The sequence below is a fragment of the Xiphophorus hellerii genome, chromosome 5, assembly GCF_003331165.1.
Source record: "Xiphophorus hellerii strain 12219 chromosome 5, Xiphophorus_hellerii-4.1, whole genome shotgun sequence".
Lineage (NCBI taxonomy): Eukaryota > Metazoa > Chordata > Actinopteri > Cyprinodontiformes > Poeciliidae > Xiphophorus > Xiphophorus hellerii.
The window spans coordinates 18,500,185-18,519,137 of NC_045676.1; the positions used below are offsets into that span (position 1 = coordinate 18,500,185).

Sequence of the window (18,953 nt, forward strand, 5' to 3'; positions counted from 1 at the left end):
TCAGTTTGTCTTCTGCTCTCCCCTCACACCTGCAACCTGTGAGTCAAAAGATTTAATATCGGGGTGCTATCATGTAAAATTTGAGACCAAATGTCCTATGGGCATACTAAGACTTAACTTTCCTTGTGCAGTTGTGTTCACCAGGCAGCAGTTTTTCCCACAGGAAATCTTATTGGCTAATGTTAATAACCGTCAGAAGCTGAAAAAGCCCAGAATATTTGTGGAAAGCAGGGGGTGGGCATGTCTGATCTCTCTATCATATAATCATAAAGCAGCACCAGAGAATCGGACCACCCACAGTTTGCACTTCTTGGTTCTAGACTTTCTCAGAGTTTGGCTGAATAAAGCCATTATAGATCAACTTCTTCTTCTTTGATTTAATGTGCCACGTTTTCTGGACTCACATGGAGCGGTTCCACTGGGTTCTCACAAATCACCTCTCTTATTTGTATCCTGCAGCTCTGAGCTAAGCTTTATATTCATTTCCACATCTTCCCACTTCTTTGTCTCTTTCTCTCACCAACTCCTCCTTCACATTTCACTTTCTCTCTTCTTTTTGTCTCCTATGTCATCCTCTCGCACGTTCTGTTCTGTTCTGCGGGTGATGACCGGCCGTGTCACCACAGTGTGGCCTCAGTCAAGAGTCATTTTTGGAAATGTGTTCTGCTGCAACACTGTTTCATCATATGGGCTTCAATTGATTACACAGAACAGTTAGAGATGGATGGGATGACAAGGAGAAGACGTGGGAAAATGTTTTTTAAATTTTTCAACCAATAATGCTGCATAAAAAAGTAATTGATTTGTTACGACTGTAAGTTAAGTTTTTTTGTTGTTGTTGCTTTTTAGGTTTTGTGGCATGTTTAAATTTATTTTTGATTTGGTTTTGCAGAAAAGGTCAAGCAGTGACAAATCAAAATACAAAATTGTGGTTAAGGATAAGCTACATGCCTTTAGATTTTAACTTCGATGCTGTTTCATGAGTAGATTGGCGAGCTAGGGTTTTCTTTTTTTGACAAGTTATGAAGCAAAACCTTTAACCTTTGTGATTCAGTTCAACGTGGTCTCCAGCATTTTGCAGTTTACATGCTCTATATTTGTACTTCACTCCAGGCAGGTTTATAGTGACTAACAGAAAAACTCCAGCAGTAGCAGTAAACATGATCCGACCAGAGGCATGGAGTGGAGAGGAGCAAGATGACAAACAAGGACATAAGTAGCTCACAAACTGAACAGCGGGGGATTTAACTCAGGGCACCATTCACTTAATGAAACTACAAAAATGCTTTTCCTCTCAGCAAGACATAGAAATTATTTACAGTAAGAAAAAGAAAGCAGTGCTCCTGGCTTCAATCTAGTTCTTTCTCCTTTTTTGGTAGCCGGAAATTGACCGAAGTTCTGCGACTGCAGAGTTTACGACCCCGAAAACTACCTGGGGAAATACTAGTTACTAAGTCAGATATTAAAATGATTTACTTCTCCCTGTATTAACTAGTTGTATATTTTCCAAAACAGAAATTTTCCACATTTTTATATCTCCTAGATTGAAACAAACATGGAAGACCATTTAGTTCCATGTTGAAATCAGGGTTCTTCTTTTCAGGTGCGGGCTGCTGAGTCATATTTTGTCTCTCCAAATCATATGGCTTTCAGATCCCGCTGTGGGAGGGCTTTATGGCAGCTTGCATGCTTCTCGTTTCTCTGCATAAAGGAAATGTTCCTCCTATAATGTCCTTAGCTGTGGGTGCCTTTCAAGTTTACTGAGTCATCGGTTAAATTAGGTTAAAAACGAACCATCAGTCATGCCTTTACTGTGAAGGGATAAACAAATTTGAAAAAAAAGAAAAAGAAAAATGTCCAAATGTGTCTGGGAGAATTACAAGATGATCAAAGCGTGGCGGATCATCACAGGCTGACAGTAACGCAGTTCGGTTCTGACAAATCTTCACCCAGTCTGACCTTGAAATAAACAGAAACGGATGATGAAAAGCAGTGAATATTTTTCTGGCGAATACCAGGAGATGATGTAATAACTGGGTGACAGGAAACTCTCACAGTTTCAGATGCAGATGGACTTATGTCAATTAAAACTTCAAAATGCCTGAAGTACATAGCATACATCACATTCACTAGCATGTGAAGGAAGTACACTTTGCATCCTATAGGTACTCAATAAACTCTGTTACTAAGCCTTTGTTAAGTATTTATTGGATCAAATGCTATTTTGTTCAATTTAATTTAATAAACTTGTATTTAAAAATGGAAAACAAGAAGATAACACTTAAATAGATTAAAAATGATCAAATTTAACAAGACAACTTACAAAATGTTGAGCTGAGTCTTTCAAATCATTTAAAAATAAAAGGCCTCAAATCACAAATGCTCATTTTGAATTCAATGCCGGCAATGTAGTCGAGACAGAGACATGTTGCCACAATGTTGCATCACCTTTCCTTTAACAATTGTCTTTATCTGTTTGAGGAACTAAAGGGAACAACTCTTTCATCCATTTAAATGTTCACTATACGTCTCTGACCTTGCATCTCATACTAAAGAAAACCCCAACAACCCTGGAGTTTGATTCTGAAAGGAGTTTTAAACTCTCAACTGAAGGATAAAGTTTTCAGTCATACATTTTCATTGATATTTGATTCTAACAAAGCATCTATAGCAGGGATATTGTTTGAATATTTTCTTTTGCTTTTAACATGGTTGAGTTTTGGCGTGCATCAGATACAGAGAAGATAAACGCAGCAGAAATATACAATGATGAATTTAGACATTGTTGTTTGAAAGCCGGACAAATGTTTTAAAATGATCAAGTTTACAGAGGCACAAAGTTTCTGTCAATTTCTTCAAAATCATGAATGAACCATATCTGTGTGTCTCACTGATGACAAGAAACAGGGCAGGGGGCGGGTTGTGGATCAGAGTGTAGACTGATCGTCTTGGATGTGGGAGGATGTGGTTTGATCTACAGTTCCTACAAGTGTCAAACTGTGATAGAGAAAGGTAGTTTACCCCTCTTTAATCTTGCATCTGTTTCTTTGAATGTGACATACAGCACATATAGTGCGCCTCCAGAGAGTACATATGATGTAGTTTGATTTACTTTAGCTACAGTTATGAAGTATTTTAGCATTATAAATTACAGTACAGACCAAAAGTTTGGACACACCTTTCTAATTCAATGGGTTTTCTATGTTTTTATGACTATTTATAAGGCAACAAATCCCACTTATTAACCTGACAGGGCACACCTATGAAGTGAAAACCATTTCAGGTGACTACCTCTTGAAGCTCATCAAGAAAATGCAGAGTGTGTGCAAAGCAGTAATCACAGCAAAAGGTTGCTACTTTGAAGAAACTAGAATATAAGGGCTATTTTCAGTTGTTTTACACTTTTTTGTTTAGTGCATATTTCCACATGTGTTATTCATAGTTTTGATGCCTTCAGTGTGAATCTACAATGTCAATAAGTCATGAAAATAAAGGAAACTCATTGAATTAAAAGGTGTGTCCAAACTTTTGGTCTGTACTGTATGTGTTTGTAAAATTCTTGTGATAAGTACTTCATGACTTTTTTTTAATGAATAAGTGTATGGAAAGATTTTAAAGCAGTTTTTGATACAATAACAACACTTAGCTCTGATTTGGTGTCATTGGCATAAATTTTAAAATGAGTTGTGTGTGTTTTAAAGAAAACTTGTGTCTTCACACTTTGTACGACTATATATATTCTGTACTAATGCCCCTGTCACATTATTGTGTTTGTGGATAATGATTCAGTGAGTTGCTGTGTAAGGTGAATTATCTTCCTGTTTTGATGTACTACACTTTTGAAAATATAACATATGCTGTTTGATCAGCAGCTTGGTCAGGAAGATTTTGTGGACTTTATGAAACATTTCAATTCTCAGGCACCACATGTGAAGTGATATTGGCTAGTGCTATAAAACTTTAAGTACTAAGCAATAGTCTCAACAATCATGTAATAATAATGTTTTCTAATCTCAATGCAATTTAAATGCCATATTTTTTAATGGTTTTTAATTATGCCAATATACATGGCAAAACAGGAATCCATAGCACCAGCTTTAAACTACTTCAGCTACTCATATTTTAGTAAAAAATAATTAATCTTTTTCTGTTTCCTCACCTTCTCTACAGAGTATCACATCATAATTTTACTGTATAAGAGGAGTAGCAGAAACGATGAACACTGACAGATTGTCGAGTCAAATTTTGCAATGATCTGTTAATTCTGATTATAGACTCCTGGTTAATAATCACTGCTTACACTCTGTTTTCTTCAGCCTTAAACTCAGAAATCAAGGAGACACCCACAGGCCTCCACCTTGCTCTCCTTCAGATCCACAAGCCAGTTCCTGTTTCAGACAATTATCACCTGGAAACCCTTCACCCAGGCGTGCTCAACACTCGTCCAAACTGCCTGGCAAACATATAAATAATTACTGCCTTTTACAGAACTTGTCCTTCACCTTGTTTAGCGATCTGGAGATCCTCCGCATACCAGCTGTTTCAATAACTCGCCTCCTCCAAATGAGAACAATTGAATTCACAAGACTGCATCTAATGAACCACCTGAGCTTTTGTAATACCCTCTCACTCCTCATCCAGGCATTTCTTAGCTGCTGCACAGTCCCATCGTTATTCAAGTCCTTGTTGTTGGATTGGTCTTTTTTTTTTTTTTTAAAGAGGAGACATTTTCATAGCTTTATTAAATCACTTAATGCTGATCTTTGTAAATCTGATTATTCATGTTTTCATGGTCAGAGTGACTACACATTGATGATGTCCACTGTTGTGTATTCAGCTAATTGAAAAACAGTAGCACAGATTAATTTTTTTCTTTACTGTTCTACAAAACAAATAGTTAATAAAATTGCACGTTTCTTGGGGGAATCTAGGCGTCATTTTTGACTGAAAAATGAAGTAAGTTGCTGTATTTGTAAAAATAAACTTTTAAAGCTACATTTTAACTTCAACAGGTTAATCTAAACAGCTAGAATATTTAACAAACAGGAGAAAAATGAGTGGGAGGCAGGACGTATTCATTCCACGTATATGTTCTCCTGAAACCAGTAATAAGATGTGGAGATAAAGTATGTGTGGGTGTGTTTGTGGTTCTGCTTTCTCTGGCTGCCTGATGAGTCCTAATTGAACAGCCTTTTGATTTTAAATAACATTTTTCAGCAAACAACCTGGAGTTTAGAATAAACTGATGATTTCCTGAAAAGTCAGGGATTGAAATACTGAAAAAAAAATGTAGCCTTGCTTTTGTGTTTAGCACTGTTTTATAATTTTCACCCCACTGATGTAGTTCAATTAGCTAAATCTTGAAATATTCTCATGTTTGTTCTAACATTTTGTCTCAGTACTTTCACTTTAGCCTTCCATTCCCACCCTCCTCCGCGCAGACGATTGTATCACTCAATGCATCACAACTAAAATACGTCATTGTGGTTAAATATAGAACCCAACTGATCCCACAATCATGTCACTTTTGGCATGCTTGGTCTTGTCTTGTGTGCAGTGATTCTTTTTAATCCCAACAGACCTTTCGAGAATCCTGTGTGTTGAAGTGAGTCATTAGCTGCCAGTTGTCCTGCCTCCTCCCAGTACCGCTCCTTCTGCTCCCAGAGTCTATTTTAATTCAGTAGAAATTATAAGTGACTGAATTACAATCGCTGTGTTTCCTCTGATATGCCCCTGTATGCACAGTATCTTGAGAGGCTCAGTTTTAAGCCTCGAGCCAACATGGAAACAGTTGGTGTTTGTGTGAGCTCCTTAATGCCTTTATTCAGTTCCTGTTGCTATTATTTCACACTTTATTTTTGAATAATTTGCACTCCAGGTTTGGTTTATTTTTAGTTGAGTTTTTGATGGATAAAAAGAATCGTTTGTGCAAAACAATTTATAAAATTGTGAGAATTTGAGATGGACTGCCTTTACACATGATTTCAATTAATTTATGTTTCAAAAGTAAAAAAGTTTTCTCTCAGCTTATTTGTGATGAACTAAAAAGTTATTCTAATTTTTAAAACTGGGAAACCGTACATACCTGATCCTGTAAAAGCCCATTTTGTAATGAGTTAATTTCATTTTTTGTGTTGGGATATCTTTTAAGTAATTACCGAATGTATACACTTTAGCATTTACATTCTAAGCTAATTTCATCTTCATTTTGGGCTTTTCAGTAATGATTTAAGCTCTCTCTTTTTTCTACTATAAATTTGTCTCTAACACACAAGAACAACAAGAACAGTGATAAAACTGTTATTTGGTCTTTATCCTAGAATAATTTTATCTATGACCAGAATGAAGGCGCATGAACTCATCAAACCAATGATGGGCGTCATCACAGCAGATAGAGTTCGCTCAATCATTTTACTGTGTGAAAATTAGACAAACTAAAGCAATTTTCCTCAATTCAAAGGGAATCTGACTCTACAGATGATAAAACTGCAATATAAAACACACATCTTTAATGAAAAACAACTAATAGCAGCAGAACATCCTTCTCCACTTGTGGCACAGCCTCATATTGAAGCAATAAATACTGAGCCGGAAACACAAAGTCCATCTAACAAACATCTGGTTCAAACCGAACAATTTCTGCCACAGCTCAATGTATTCAGTTTTTTTAAAGAAATGGACATTGATATAAAGGTTACCTAAAAAGTAAATGTCACTTATTGTACAAGCAACAAGTAAGTGAAATGAAGTGCTCTGTATTTGTTGAAAATCCTCTTGAGTAAATTTTCATATATTTTCAACAAGAAGAGGAGGATGCAGTTCTGAGTTACTATTTGTACTAAAGTTCACAAGAGGGCAAACTAGCTATGAAATTGTGTTACAACAAGCATCAGAGTAATGAACTCGCTTCAGAAAAGTCAGAATAAACAATTAGCGCAGTATACATTTTTGTAATTAACTTGGTCTCAGATCAAACCCTATGATTTAAACTGCAGATTTTTTTCTTGTTGACTGTTCTTTTTATTATTTTTCTCTTTTGGATTTAGTTTCCCTAGCGTAGTATTTTCCTTTCTGGTTTTCTTAGTTTCTCAGAGGTGTTAAATGTCCTGCTACATCTCAAAGTAGCAGAACACCAGGCCTCAAACACTAGTTGACAAAACACTATTCATATGGCTAATATGGATAGTTAAATAAAAACTATTGTTAAAATTTAGGATTAAATTAACTGGATCAGTTTGAGAAAAATTGATTCAGAATTCACATTGGGAGAATGAAAACAAGTATATTCATGTTTTTTGTTAACTTAATGGGAGTCAAAGTTCCCTTTAGTTTTTCAGTGTTTTTGTGGATATTCTCCTCATTCTTCACAGAGGAGGTCCAGCATTGTTACCCTGCCAACAGCTCTTTTCATGTCCAGCCCCGTTTAAAAGTCTCTAAATCCACCACTGTGTCTTCTCTATTTTAAAACAAAAGATGCATCAGAAGAAAATATCCAAATATTCATTCTTTGAAATAAGAGTTGAAACTAGTTTGCTGACAGATGAGATTGTGCAATTTACTCCCAAGAAACACAGGAAGCCATCATGATTTTTTGCAGACCAGATGAAATCTCATTTCCTGGTCAGCAAAAAATATCCCTAAATCAGCAATTACAGTTATGGCACTACTATAGACAAATATACTCTGTGGTGAGACAGAAAAGTTTTGAAAGATTGTGGATATGTCAGTAAATTGTGGTTTTAACCTGACTCTACTTACAAAAAATATGTTGGGTAATATTACATGTGGGGTGATTGGTTATTGCCTTTTTTTAATTGCAGTTCATGCAGAAATTCTGAATAAAACAAATGAGAAAATTTACTCAAGTGAATTGTTCTGATAAAAGCTTTACTGGTAGAGATACAAGATCAATATCAAAACAAAATAGGGACAGGACTTTATTGCTTTAATTTCAATTAATTAATGACATAGATTTTATCTTTACAGCATTATTAATGACATTTTTTGTTTTTGACATGTGAAAGTCCCAAGCTGGAACCTTTGTTGAAACAATCTGATGATAAAGACTATTGAAGTTATGCCAAAAGGAGCTAGCCTATCACCAAACCTAATAAAGCCTAAAGTAGCATTTCAAAATGTTTTGTATCAGCACAAATGTCCCAAAAGCTTATGTCAATGTCTAAAGTAAACAATTCAAAATAAATATTTTTAAAACTAAGCTATATGGATGATCAGGGGTTCCTAAAACACTTGAAAACTGAATGGATGTAAAAGCACTTTAGACCAATCTGAGGGTTGAATAACCTAAATAATAAATGAAAAAGAAGAAATATCTTTGTTGTTGAGCTCATTTGTCTATTTATTCAGTAATTTAAGGGCTTTTTTAAATTGAAAATGTTCATTTTGTTGATATATGGTATTCAGCTTAAAATGCTGACCTTGCAGTTTTATTCAGAGCAGTTGTTCGTAAAGGCTACCTCATTTCAGTTTAATTTTTCCAAACTCCTGCAAACAGACAAAGAAATGTTTGAACAGGATAGAATATGTGGGAGAAAGAAACTACTTACTTTTAGTAAATATCCAGGCTTTGGAAAACAGTGTACCACATTGTTTATCCTGTTGTGGTTTCAACCATAAGTTGTTTCCCAACTACTGGAAAATAAAAACACAGGATTTTATTACCGAGGGTAATATTTGCTTATGAACATCCTTAAAAATTAAAAGCAAAAAATATCAATTGCTCCAGCATCATTAATAAAGGAAGTATATATTTCTCCTCCTCCCAGTTATTCATAAGTCTTGCAGAAGTGGTCACACCGGAAGCAAGGCATATAAGATTCGATGGCTTCTACAAAAAAATTGATTTGTCCGCTGTCCTTGGTTGCTTCTCATCCAACAGAGGTAAGTTTTTACACATGTATGAAATCATGAATTCTTAAGAAATGTTTCAATGATCATCACAAACACTTTAAATTTACTTTTATAAACTTTGCTCTCATGCTTAAGATAAAATCCACAACAATGTGAGATTTTTAGTTGAAATTATATAAATTTGTGTTGTTTTTTTTGGTCACACTGATGAAAGTTTAGCTTCTGTTTCAGAATCTAACAATGTCACATTATAATTGTTAAGGTTTCACTTCATCAATAGTGCAGAAAGATGAGTGTGGAGTACCAAGTCTCAAAGACAGATGATACGGACATGACCAGAAGTGAAATTGCCTACAAAAATTTTTCCTCTGATGGGAAAAATTTTCTCATTTCAGGTACTGACACAACCCTAACTTTTACTCAAGCTTTTTCTCATTAACACATATCTGGTATATCTAACATAACCATTGTTATCTTACCAAATAATGACAGATTCTCTTTACTGCTCATATATCGATATTCTTATTAATATTCTAATAACTTCCAAAATTGTTTTTAGAAGCAGATAGAGGAGTAGTAAAAACTTTAATGCAAATTTGTAAAAATAGCTTTTGGAATATTTGTGGATTTGTATGCAGCTAAAGCTCTGAATTGTCCCTGTGTTGTAAAAAATTATTTTGTAAAGCAAAACATCAACCAAGCTGCAGATTGTTTTGACCAAACATGAAACGAACGCTATCTTCATTTTTTTTCTTCAGCTTGCGTCCCTTCCTTTTGCAAAAAGAAACTGAAAGTTGCCATCTTGCATTTATTTCAACAGGCAACTCTAAATAATACCACATCAACAATCGTAGCCCCCTTTGGATTTGAATTCACTCGAATGTGAATTACTTTAACTGATTTTGTAGTGTTTCATTTTAAAGGCTATTATCCTAAAAGCTTTCACAATTCAACTTTCACAACTTCCTCAAACGACTTCATGAATTTTAAGTTTATGCTTCTGCTTTCCCTGCTGTCAATCAGTTTATTCCCTGAGAAGCAAGAGCTTTAAGGTTGCTACAATTGGCCTTGGACTGCTCTGCGTTGTGCTGGTGGCATGGCTAATCGGTCAGAGTGTTCACAGTGAGTTATCCTTTTTATAAATTTGCCCAAATATTCACACTGTGTGACCTAAAAAAATGAAATGACTGATTTGTGTGTTTTTGTTTCTTTTTTAAACTTCTGTGTAGATCAAAAGGTAAAACAAGACCATCAGGACACATTAAAAGCCCTCAATGAAAACAAAGAGCAGCTTCAAGCAAACCTGAAGACAGTGCAAAGTGCAAAAAGAGAGCTAGAAGCCAATTTGAAGCAGCAACAGGGAAATAGCAATTACTTATCCAGACAAATAGACATACTGCGTTCCAATAACAGAGAACTAACAAATGAGAGAAATGATCTTAAGAATAAGCAAAGAGAGGCAGACGCCAACAAAATTGCTTTAAACAACGAGTTGGGACAGCTGAGAGACAGTACAGCCCGGCTGCAGAAAGAAAGAGATGCACTGAGCACTGCCCAAAGCAACTTAAATACACAATACAATGCAATTGTCAAAAGAACCAAAGAACTACAGGCTAATTATGACACTGTTACTAAGGACAGGAACAATTTACAGAACAAATTTAACAATGTGAGCAGATCTAGAGATCAGCTCCAGTTAAGTTACAATGACATGATCAATAAGATGGAGGAGCTACATGACAAATACAACTTCTCCTTAAGTGAGAAAGGCAAGCTGTCGAGCATCCACCTAAACCTTACAGCTGAAATCAAAGTACTGGAAGACTTGAACAATATGCTGAGAAAGGCAGAAAGTACCTTGCAGAGCTCATATGGATCGGTGCAAAGGGAGAAAAGTGAACTTCAGAGCAGCCTGAAGAATGTAACCACTGAGCGAGATCTTCTGAAAGCAAACGTTGATAACCTGACTGCTGAGCAAGAGGAGCTGCTGGGGAGAATCGACAAACTGAATGCAACTCTTCAAGGTAACATTGAGGAAATACTCAGAAAAGTCTCTACTGAAGCCTTTAACAATTTTTTTTTTCCTTTTTAAAAATAATGTCTGCATAGATATTTGATATCAGAGTATTTCGATAACACTTTCTTCTGAAAAGTTAGGAGTTTTTTTTTTTTATTTTAGTTTGGCTAGCTAAGGAATGTGTTCAACTTTGTTGTTTGTAACACAGAGAAACGTTGCCCTGCTGGCTGGAGGAAGTTCCAGTACAGCTGCTACTTCGCCTCTACCACCAAAAAAACCTGGACGCTAAGCAGAGAGGACTGCCACAGCAAGGGAGCAGACCTGGCCATCGTGACCAGTAAAGATGAAATGGTGTGTTCATCTAATATATACCATGAAAGTGTCAATAAAGTCAAAAGTCTTTTTAAAATATCTAAACAAATCTAATCAATAATGTGGAGTTGCACAAAAAAAAAATACAAATAGTGGATTGGAAATCGGTAATATTAGAGAACCCTTTAAAAGTTTAGCCATGTATAGTATACTTAATCTCAGTTATTATGGTTGTAAAAATTTTGGTGCAAATCTCAGTGGTTTCAAATGTCCATATGTATCTTGAAATTCAATGGTGTAAAGACAAACCATTTTAAGCAATGACCCACAATGCACTTCAGAAATGCATTTCAAGTCCAAAAGTGACTTGCTCAATTTTTACTACCAAACTGTGACCTTTTCATCCTTAATCCCTATGCATTGTATTTTAAGAGGTTGCTTCAGAGATAACATGACGTTCATAGACTAGACCCAACGTAAGGTTTTAAAATGCACTTTAATTTTTACGTTAAGATCCATATAAACATGTGGCGAGATGGTTGATATCACCTTAACAGGGCAACCAACTCTCTAAGTAAATCTGAAATTTCTTTTAAAAAACATTTATTCCCAGCATAATAAGCAAGATAGTATTTTATCAACTGTCTTGTTTTTGTCCTCCTAGAACTTCATCAACAGCTTGTACAATGACAAAGAGGTGTGGATCGGTCTGACTGACGGAGGAGTGGAAGGGCAGTGGAAATGGGTTGATGGAACACCACTGACTTTAACGTAAGGAGCTTTGAAACATTTTCTATCCAAAATTTAAAATCCACATAACAGTTTTTATTTAATTTGTGCTTTTGGGCCACTGCATTATTTAGGTTCTGGGCTCAAGGGCAGCCAAACAGCCATCAAGGGAGGAACCAGGACTGTGTGGAGGTCTGGCACCGTACCAAAGGGGATGGTGACTGGAATGATGAGAATTGTAGCGTTGAACAACACTGGATCTGTGAGAAGTAGCTTTCCTTTGCAGCTTTGCTTCCAAAAGACATTCAATCATGTATATGAACATATTGTCATCAGATAAGACCAAAATCAGCAATTTTGATCTACATTCAAAATGGTATACTGTATGTGAGGAAAAACTAAAAATGCTGTGAGCACAGCGTCCCCACAGTGAGACATGATGGTGGCATCATCATGCTGTGGGAAGGTTTTTCTACAGCAATTACAGTAAAACTTGTAAACTCAATAGCGTTCACAGAATGTAATTATTTACATTTTTTGGTCTTGAAAAAGTTTTCCTTTCTTTTCATTCAGTATTTTCTGCAGTGTAATTCGCATATTTGGACTTGCGCTGGTATTTCATTTGTAAAATGGAGCTTGCTGGTGATCTGTTTTTTTTTGTTATTGTTGAATTGATCATTATTCCGACTCCATCTGAAAAAGATTTATATAACACATTTTTATCCATTTGTTCTGAAGTGTGCTTAAAAGATTTCATGCTTTGGACCAAATTTTGAATGAAAATATATTAAAAAATGTAAGTTTTTTTTCTAGCTGGTAATTCTGCGTGAGAGTTTAGTAACACTTAGATTTCAGTCTTTTTTGTATTAACGTCTTGTCGGAATCCAGATTAGAGGTTGTACATTTTTTAAATACCAAACCAATTTATGCTACTGATAACTTGATTCTGTGAATAAAAAAAATCATTTTCTTGAGAGTATACTTGTAACTATTATGTGGTTGTATGTTGTATTATTTAGCTTATTATTGATCATAGTTAAGTTGCATTCTTGATCCAAAGTCTCGTTCTCTCCAATCAGTTCTTGCAGATTTTCTCTTTTGAAATATGTGATCAAGTCATTGTAAACCTAAATGTATCTTATTAAATGAGAATAATGAACAGTGTAAGATAGGTCTGCCTGCCATCTATCTCCTCTATTTTTTCAGTACTTTTCAAAATCTTTCTTTGTTATGCCTTTTCACATGACACAAAAAAACGACAACCAAAAATAATATGAACGTCATGCAAACAAAGGCCAGAATACAGCAAAATAAAAGGTGGATAATTGAATTGAGCATAGCTGATGAACATTTTGAGTGCAATTCCTCACCAGTATTACAGAAAGTGTATCACCATTAGAGAGAAAATGCCTTGATTGCACTTATCTCAGTTTTTCCATTTTAATAACTGTTAAATAAATATTAGTTTTTTTTTTTAAGTCTCCACACTTCCATTCTTCTAATATAAACAGATTTACACTTTTGCAGTTCCTGGGAAAACTTACCATCTATATCAAATTAGAAGGTTCACATAGTTTAATTATCCTTGATGTATTTAATATATTTGTCTATAATTTTTGAATTTGGGGGCTTTTTGAGGAATTGTTTGTGTCAGTCAATAAATTATTTTAGTACAAGCATCAACTGATACTAATCTGATACTTCATTAATGTTAATAATGAAAACAGCGTAAGTTCACAGAGCACATTTAATCAGTACTGCATCCTTTTCTAGTAATGCTGAAGTCTCTCCTTATTTTTCCTTTTCTTGACATTTACAAATATTTTGTCCCAACCACAATGTATGCAGGACAGGGTTAATGCTCCAACACAGGTTAACTCAGTTAAAAAGAACAAATATAACTGTCTTCTTTGCTGAAAACCTTTCGAAAATTCCCAACTGTGTACACCTGGCAGGATCACTGCTTGATGTTATGATACAGCGAATTTTTACACTCTGATCTGACATTTTCAGATCAGAGGAACCAGAAGATGACTATCCTCTCTATGAGACAGAGTCAGACTGTTTAGTTTACATCTGTGTTTAATGTACAACACCTTGTAAAAGCAATGTGCTCTGATCTGTGTATTTTGACGTTCAGATTTCTAGAACAGAGCCCTCCATCTGCTGTGTATCCTGTCTTAAAGACGCCCCATGATGTTACCCACAGGTATGATTCATTGAATACAGTATTTAAAGAGTAGTGGGCTACTTAAATGCTATGTTCTCAATCTTATTGTGTGAGGTAATTTTTTTTTCAAATATTTAGTAGATTGTCAAATATTTAAAAAAAAAAAATTCTGTCATTTTAAATATGATCAACAGATTAGCTAAATGTTTCATTAGCCAGTTGAAAAATACTTTTTTAAGAGCATTTCACACAAGAAAACAACCTAAGAACACTCTCAAAGTTGGTTAGGATTGACTTGAATGTGCTTACATATTCTAATAGATGGAGGTAAAACAAGTTGCATAATAAAATAAACAATTGACATAAATTATGTAAATATCCATTAACTGTGCCTTGTATGATTTAGTTACAAAATTAAACAAATACTGACTGATACATGTTTTACTTCTTTTCTCTCTTAGACGGTACTATCCAAAAATATCAGAGTCCATATCTTCATCTGACACCTGTGATTATTCATCGTCTAAATCTAGGGATTCCCAAAGCAGCAGTGACACAGTTTTAAATGATCGGTATCATCTAACCCAAATGTAGAAGTTGCTGTCATTCAAACACTTTTTCTCCAGGCTCCATCAAGGATCCTGACATCATGTCACAATGATAATAACCCAAATCAACCTCAACAAAGAAGTTTTCCTTATGTTTAAATCCATCCACATTCTATCAACCTGCCAACAAGGGAGCCCACTGAGTTCTTAATACGCCATTAAAGACCTTGATCTGACTCTGCAAAATAAAATTAGTATTTCTGATTAGTTTATGATTAGAAAAAGTCTTCATTTGTGGGATGATTCCACTTTACAAATATAATTCAACTGTTCTTTATTTTGTAATTACCTGCTTTTCTTTACTCCTCTCAGCCATGGGGAGTTGATGTGTGACATTTGCAACCACAATGCAGCTGTGAAGATATGCCAGACCTGCAACGACTTCTTCTGTGAGCCCCACGCCCGTCAACATGGCACACAGTTGCAAAAACACATTATCAAAGACATCGGCAGTGACATCCAAGACAGAAGCTGTCTTCATCAGAAGTCTAAAGATTTTTACTGCATAGCTGATCACATGCACATTTGCAGCATTTGTGTGGAAGGAAATCACAAAAGACACAACATAATTTCACAGAAGATTCAGGTAACCGTGAGATAATAACTTGGAAAACATTGTTTTGCTGGATCTTCACTAATAATGCTCTTTTCTAACAGGTGGATGTTGGTGAGGACCTTGGGCAGCACCAAGGTCACCACTTGTTTACCAGTTTTTGATTCTTATTTTTTTTGTGTGAATGTTGTCTTGATGTCAAATATCTGGTTTGGACAAAACGTGTGCGTAAATAAGTCCAAAACAAAAGTAAAAGTTACTCTAAAGTTAACAAATAGCAGAGACAGAAATTATGATTGTGTAACCACTACTTAATTTAATTAGCAATAAATTCAGTAGGAAAGTTACTTTTGTTCTAGGGTCACACAGGAGGATGATAAGCATACAAGTTTTAACAACTCAAGTTTATTTTTCTTTCCCCACAAACAAAATAATAATCCAAGTAACACTAATTACTTTAATAAAATTAAGGTATAAAACTTAAATTATCCACCCTTATATTTAAACAGTAGCTTTAAAGCTTATTTCAACAAAATAAGTTACATATTCCAGTTAGTCCTTCAATATAACAGTTCAGTCAGTCAGTTCAGTCAATGTGCACATAAGTTGTCCGTTATGAAAATGTTCATGAACAAATAGTTTGTGGAATAAAAAAAAAGATTTTTGGGCCCCCTTTTTGTTCAATAAGCTTATCTGTTGTCCAAGCAAAATCTCCAGCTCCAGCAGCACCAGGCCCTCCAGTCCCTCCATCTTTCCAGGCTTCAGTCCAAGTCACAAAGATGGCGGCGGGACCCTCCTGCTTCTGGAACCACTGGCTCGTTCAGGTATCGGTCGTCCAAAAAAAAAAAAAACCTGCATGCAGAGCGTTAACCGATCATGCAGGTTTACGGAAATCATAGAAATCTTTCAATTACTTCTCAGTGAAAATCAAATTAGCGTTTAAAATAAACTAAAAACGCTCAGTAATAAAGGAATTACTTAATAAGCATCACTTCATCATAAACAGTCTCATTTCACAGAGCTATGCTGCTCACAGAGCGACACTTTATACTCCGGTTGGTTTTTTTTCCAGTTCGAAAAAAACCGAGCAACGTTAGCTGCAGCTAGGTAGCCATTCTGCGTAAGTAAGCAGCTGAAAATAAAACAACAGACTCACCGGAGAACTCTCAGAACAGAATGTACATTATCCAGTTCAAAATAAACAGATTTCTCTCATATCACAGCAGCACTTATGCGTAATAACTTCTCTAGTTCTGCTGAAATGTGCTTAGTCTGCCATTTCTTTTTTCTTCTTCCCTCTTCTTCTTCTTCTTCTTCTTCTTCTTTTTTGTTTTATGGCGGTTGGCAAACAACTGTCAGGTGCATTACCGCCACCTTCTGGACTGGAGTATGAACCAGATGCCTAAACCCTATAATCTCCCTATTAGACCTGTTTTTCTAAGAAACCTAAATACGGAATTAAAAACCACATCTCCAGAAGATTTTTGTAGCAGATCTCTAATATTTAATTTAACTTTATTCCTATTTAACTCTTCTACTAATTCCTCTCTTTCTAGATTATATTTATTACATTCCATAAAAATATGTACAACTGTTTCCAACTTTCCACAAAAATTACATAACCCCGTACTATGTTTATTTATTATTTTCAAAGTACTATTTAGCCCTACATGTCCAAATCTTAACCTAGATATAATATCTTCCTCTTGTTTATTCCTATTTTCCTTTCTACACTCCCCCACTTTTTTTTGAATACTATAATAAAACCTTGCCTTCTTTTCACCCTCCCATTGTTCCTGCCACTTCTTCTTGTAATATATTTTACTTATACTCTTTATCTCACTTTTACTATACTTAACTTTCAATTCAATTTCACTTCTCTTACTCGCACTCTTTGCAAATGTATCTGCTAATTCGTTTCCAATTATTCCAATATGCGCCGGAATCCAAATAAATTTGACAGTAGATCTATGTATCCCCATTTTATGTATTGATTTATTTATATCTATCAATATGTCTTGTCTTGCTTCCGACTCTTGTTCCATAATACTTATTAATGCACTACTTGAATCAGAACAAATTAACACTTTCTTGTCATTTAATTCTTCACTCCATTTTAACGCCATTGAAATAGCCAGTAACTCTCCTGTGTATACATTCAAACTATCCGTTAATCTTTTATTTTCCATGATGTTTAAATCTGGAATTATAAATGCTATCCCTACTCTATCATTTACCATTTTTGATGCATCTGTATATATTTGTAAGTATTCTCCATATTCCCTTCTTATGTATCTTTCCACCTCTCCTTCTACTGTCTGTCTTCCTTCTTCTCCCTCTTCTTCTCGTACCGACACAGGAGAAATGTGGGTCTAGTGCCCCCTACAGGACATTCTACATACAGACAGATCAGCATAGTTTATGGGGGTTACGATTGAAATCAGCTTTGATTCTTCTGATTAATAGGGTAAAAAGATTTTAAAGGTCCTTAATGTTATATTGCTTCTAGCTGTTTTATTGCTTATTCATTTTTATGATGTTATAATCCCTTAGTTACATAACTGTCACTGACCTTTCTCCAGACCTGTGAAACACCTAGTATAGTGGGAAATGATGCAACACTGTAATAATGATACTGGAAGGTGATTTAAATTAGATAAAGTGTGTTGTCGGTGACTGCCATTTTCATGGAAAAAAACATGCAAAGATCTGTTCAATTACTGCTGCAAAATACCTTAATTTGTCTACTTTAAGAGTTACCACTGAAACAGTGTTCTGTAGGCAGATGCAGAGAGTTTTTAGAGTCGGTTCTTTCCTGCTATATTTGCTGTCTCGTATCACACCAAATCTTGTTTTATAACATCAGGATGTCCTGTGATTTGTGGCAAATTCTAACTTGGTACACTTTTTTTTGTTGGCCAGTGGTGCCCCCTCCTGGTGAGCTCGAGTTCATGACAGTGAAACCAAACTGTGTCGCGTTAACTTGGGGACCCCCCAGGAACTACGAGGAACTAAGAAGTTCAGAGTTAAATGGAGCTCTTTAACAGAGGTAGAAGTTTTTTTTAGTTATCAAAGACCTGAATAAAGTGGAGATAAACAACATTCATCTTGGAGAGCAGTATTTCTTCAGTGTGGCCACAGAAGATGAAGGTGGCAATTTAAATAAATGGGTGACAGCATGTGTGTCTACAGGTAAAAGTCATGAAGCAAAAGCATGTTTTATTGGGTTAATTATTAAATCCAATAATTTAATGGTTTAACAAACCTTTTTTCATTGTCTTCCTTCTCGCAGCCGTGCCACCTCCTCGAGATTTGACAAAAGATTGTTTAGAATCCATGATTCTGTCTTTAACTTGGAGCAAAGGAGAAAACATGGAAGGAATCCCACATCAATTCCTGATTACCATCACAAGTCCAGATAAAGTACCTTTTGTAATATACACAAAAGATTGCCACAAGACATTATCTGACTTAAAGTCAGACACAGAGTACAATATATCAGTCTCAACATTGCTGAATGACAAGACGAGTGATCCGGTTTCTATCTCTGTGCACACAGGTGATTTCATTTGTTTTATCTGTAACCAGTTAACAGTTAGAAGCAATCTTGCTGAAGTATAGTATCTTGAAAAAGTATTCACATCCCTGAAACAATTTCCCACGTTTTAACAAATTTCAATGTGCAAGTCAAGG

At 35.3% G+C, this 18,953-nt stretch overlaps 1 protein-coding gene and 1 long non-coding RNA gene across 2 annotated transcripts; one reads left to right on the top strand and one right to left on the bottom strand.

Moving 5' to 3' along the window:
* Positions 1–8,798: 8,798 nt before the first annotated feature.
* On the top strand, positions 8,799–13,096 carry LOC116720692 (CD209 antigen-like). The gene is made up of 7 exons (XM_032564083.1): positions 8,799–8,901; positions 9,134–9,266; positions 9,895–9,993; positions 10,101–10,895; positions 11,097–11,239; positions 11,865–11,971; positions 12,064–13,096. The coding sequence occupies exons 2-7, from the start codon at positions 9,161–9,163 to the stop codon at positions 12,200–12,202; spliced, it is 1,389 nt and encodes a 462-aa protein (XP_032419974.1). The 5' UTR covers positions 8,799–8,901; positions 9,134–9,160; the 3' UTR covers positions 12,203–13,096.
* A 1,277-nt stretch (positions 13,097–14,373) lies between these two features.
* On the bottom strand, positions 14,374–15,655 carry LOC116720693 (uncharacterized). Its single transcript, XR_004339442.1, has 2 exons — positions 14,997–15,655; positions 14,374–14,885 (listed from the first exon to the last, which is right to left on the bottom strand). It is a non-coding gene; the product is annotated as an uncharacterized LOC116720693 (long non-coding RNA).
* Positions 15,656–18,953: the final 3,298 nt, after the last annotated feature.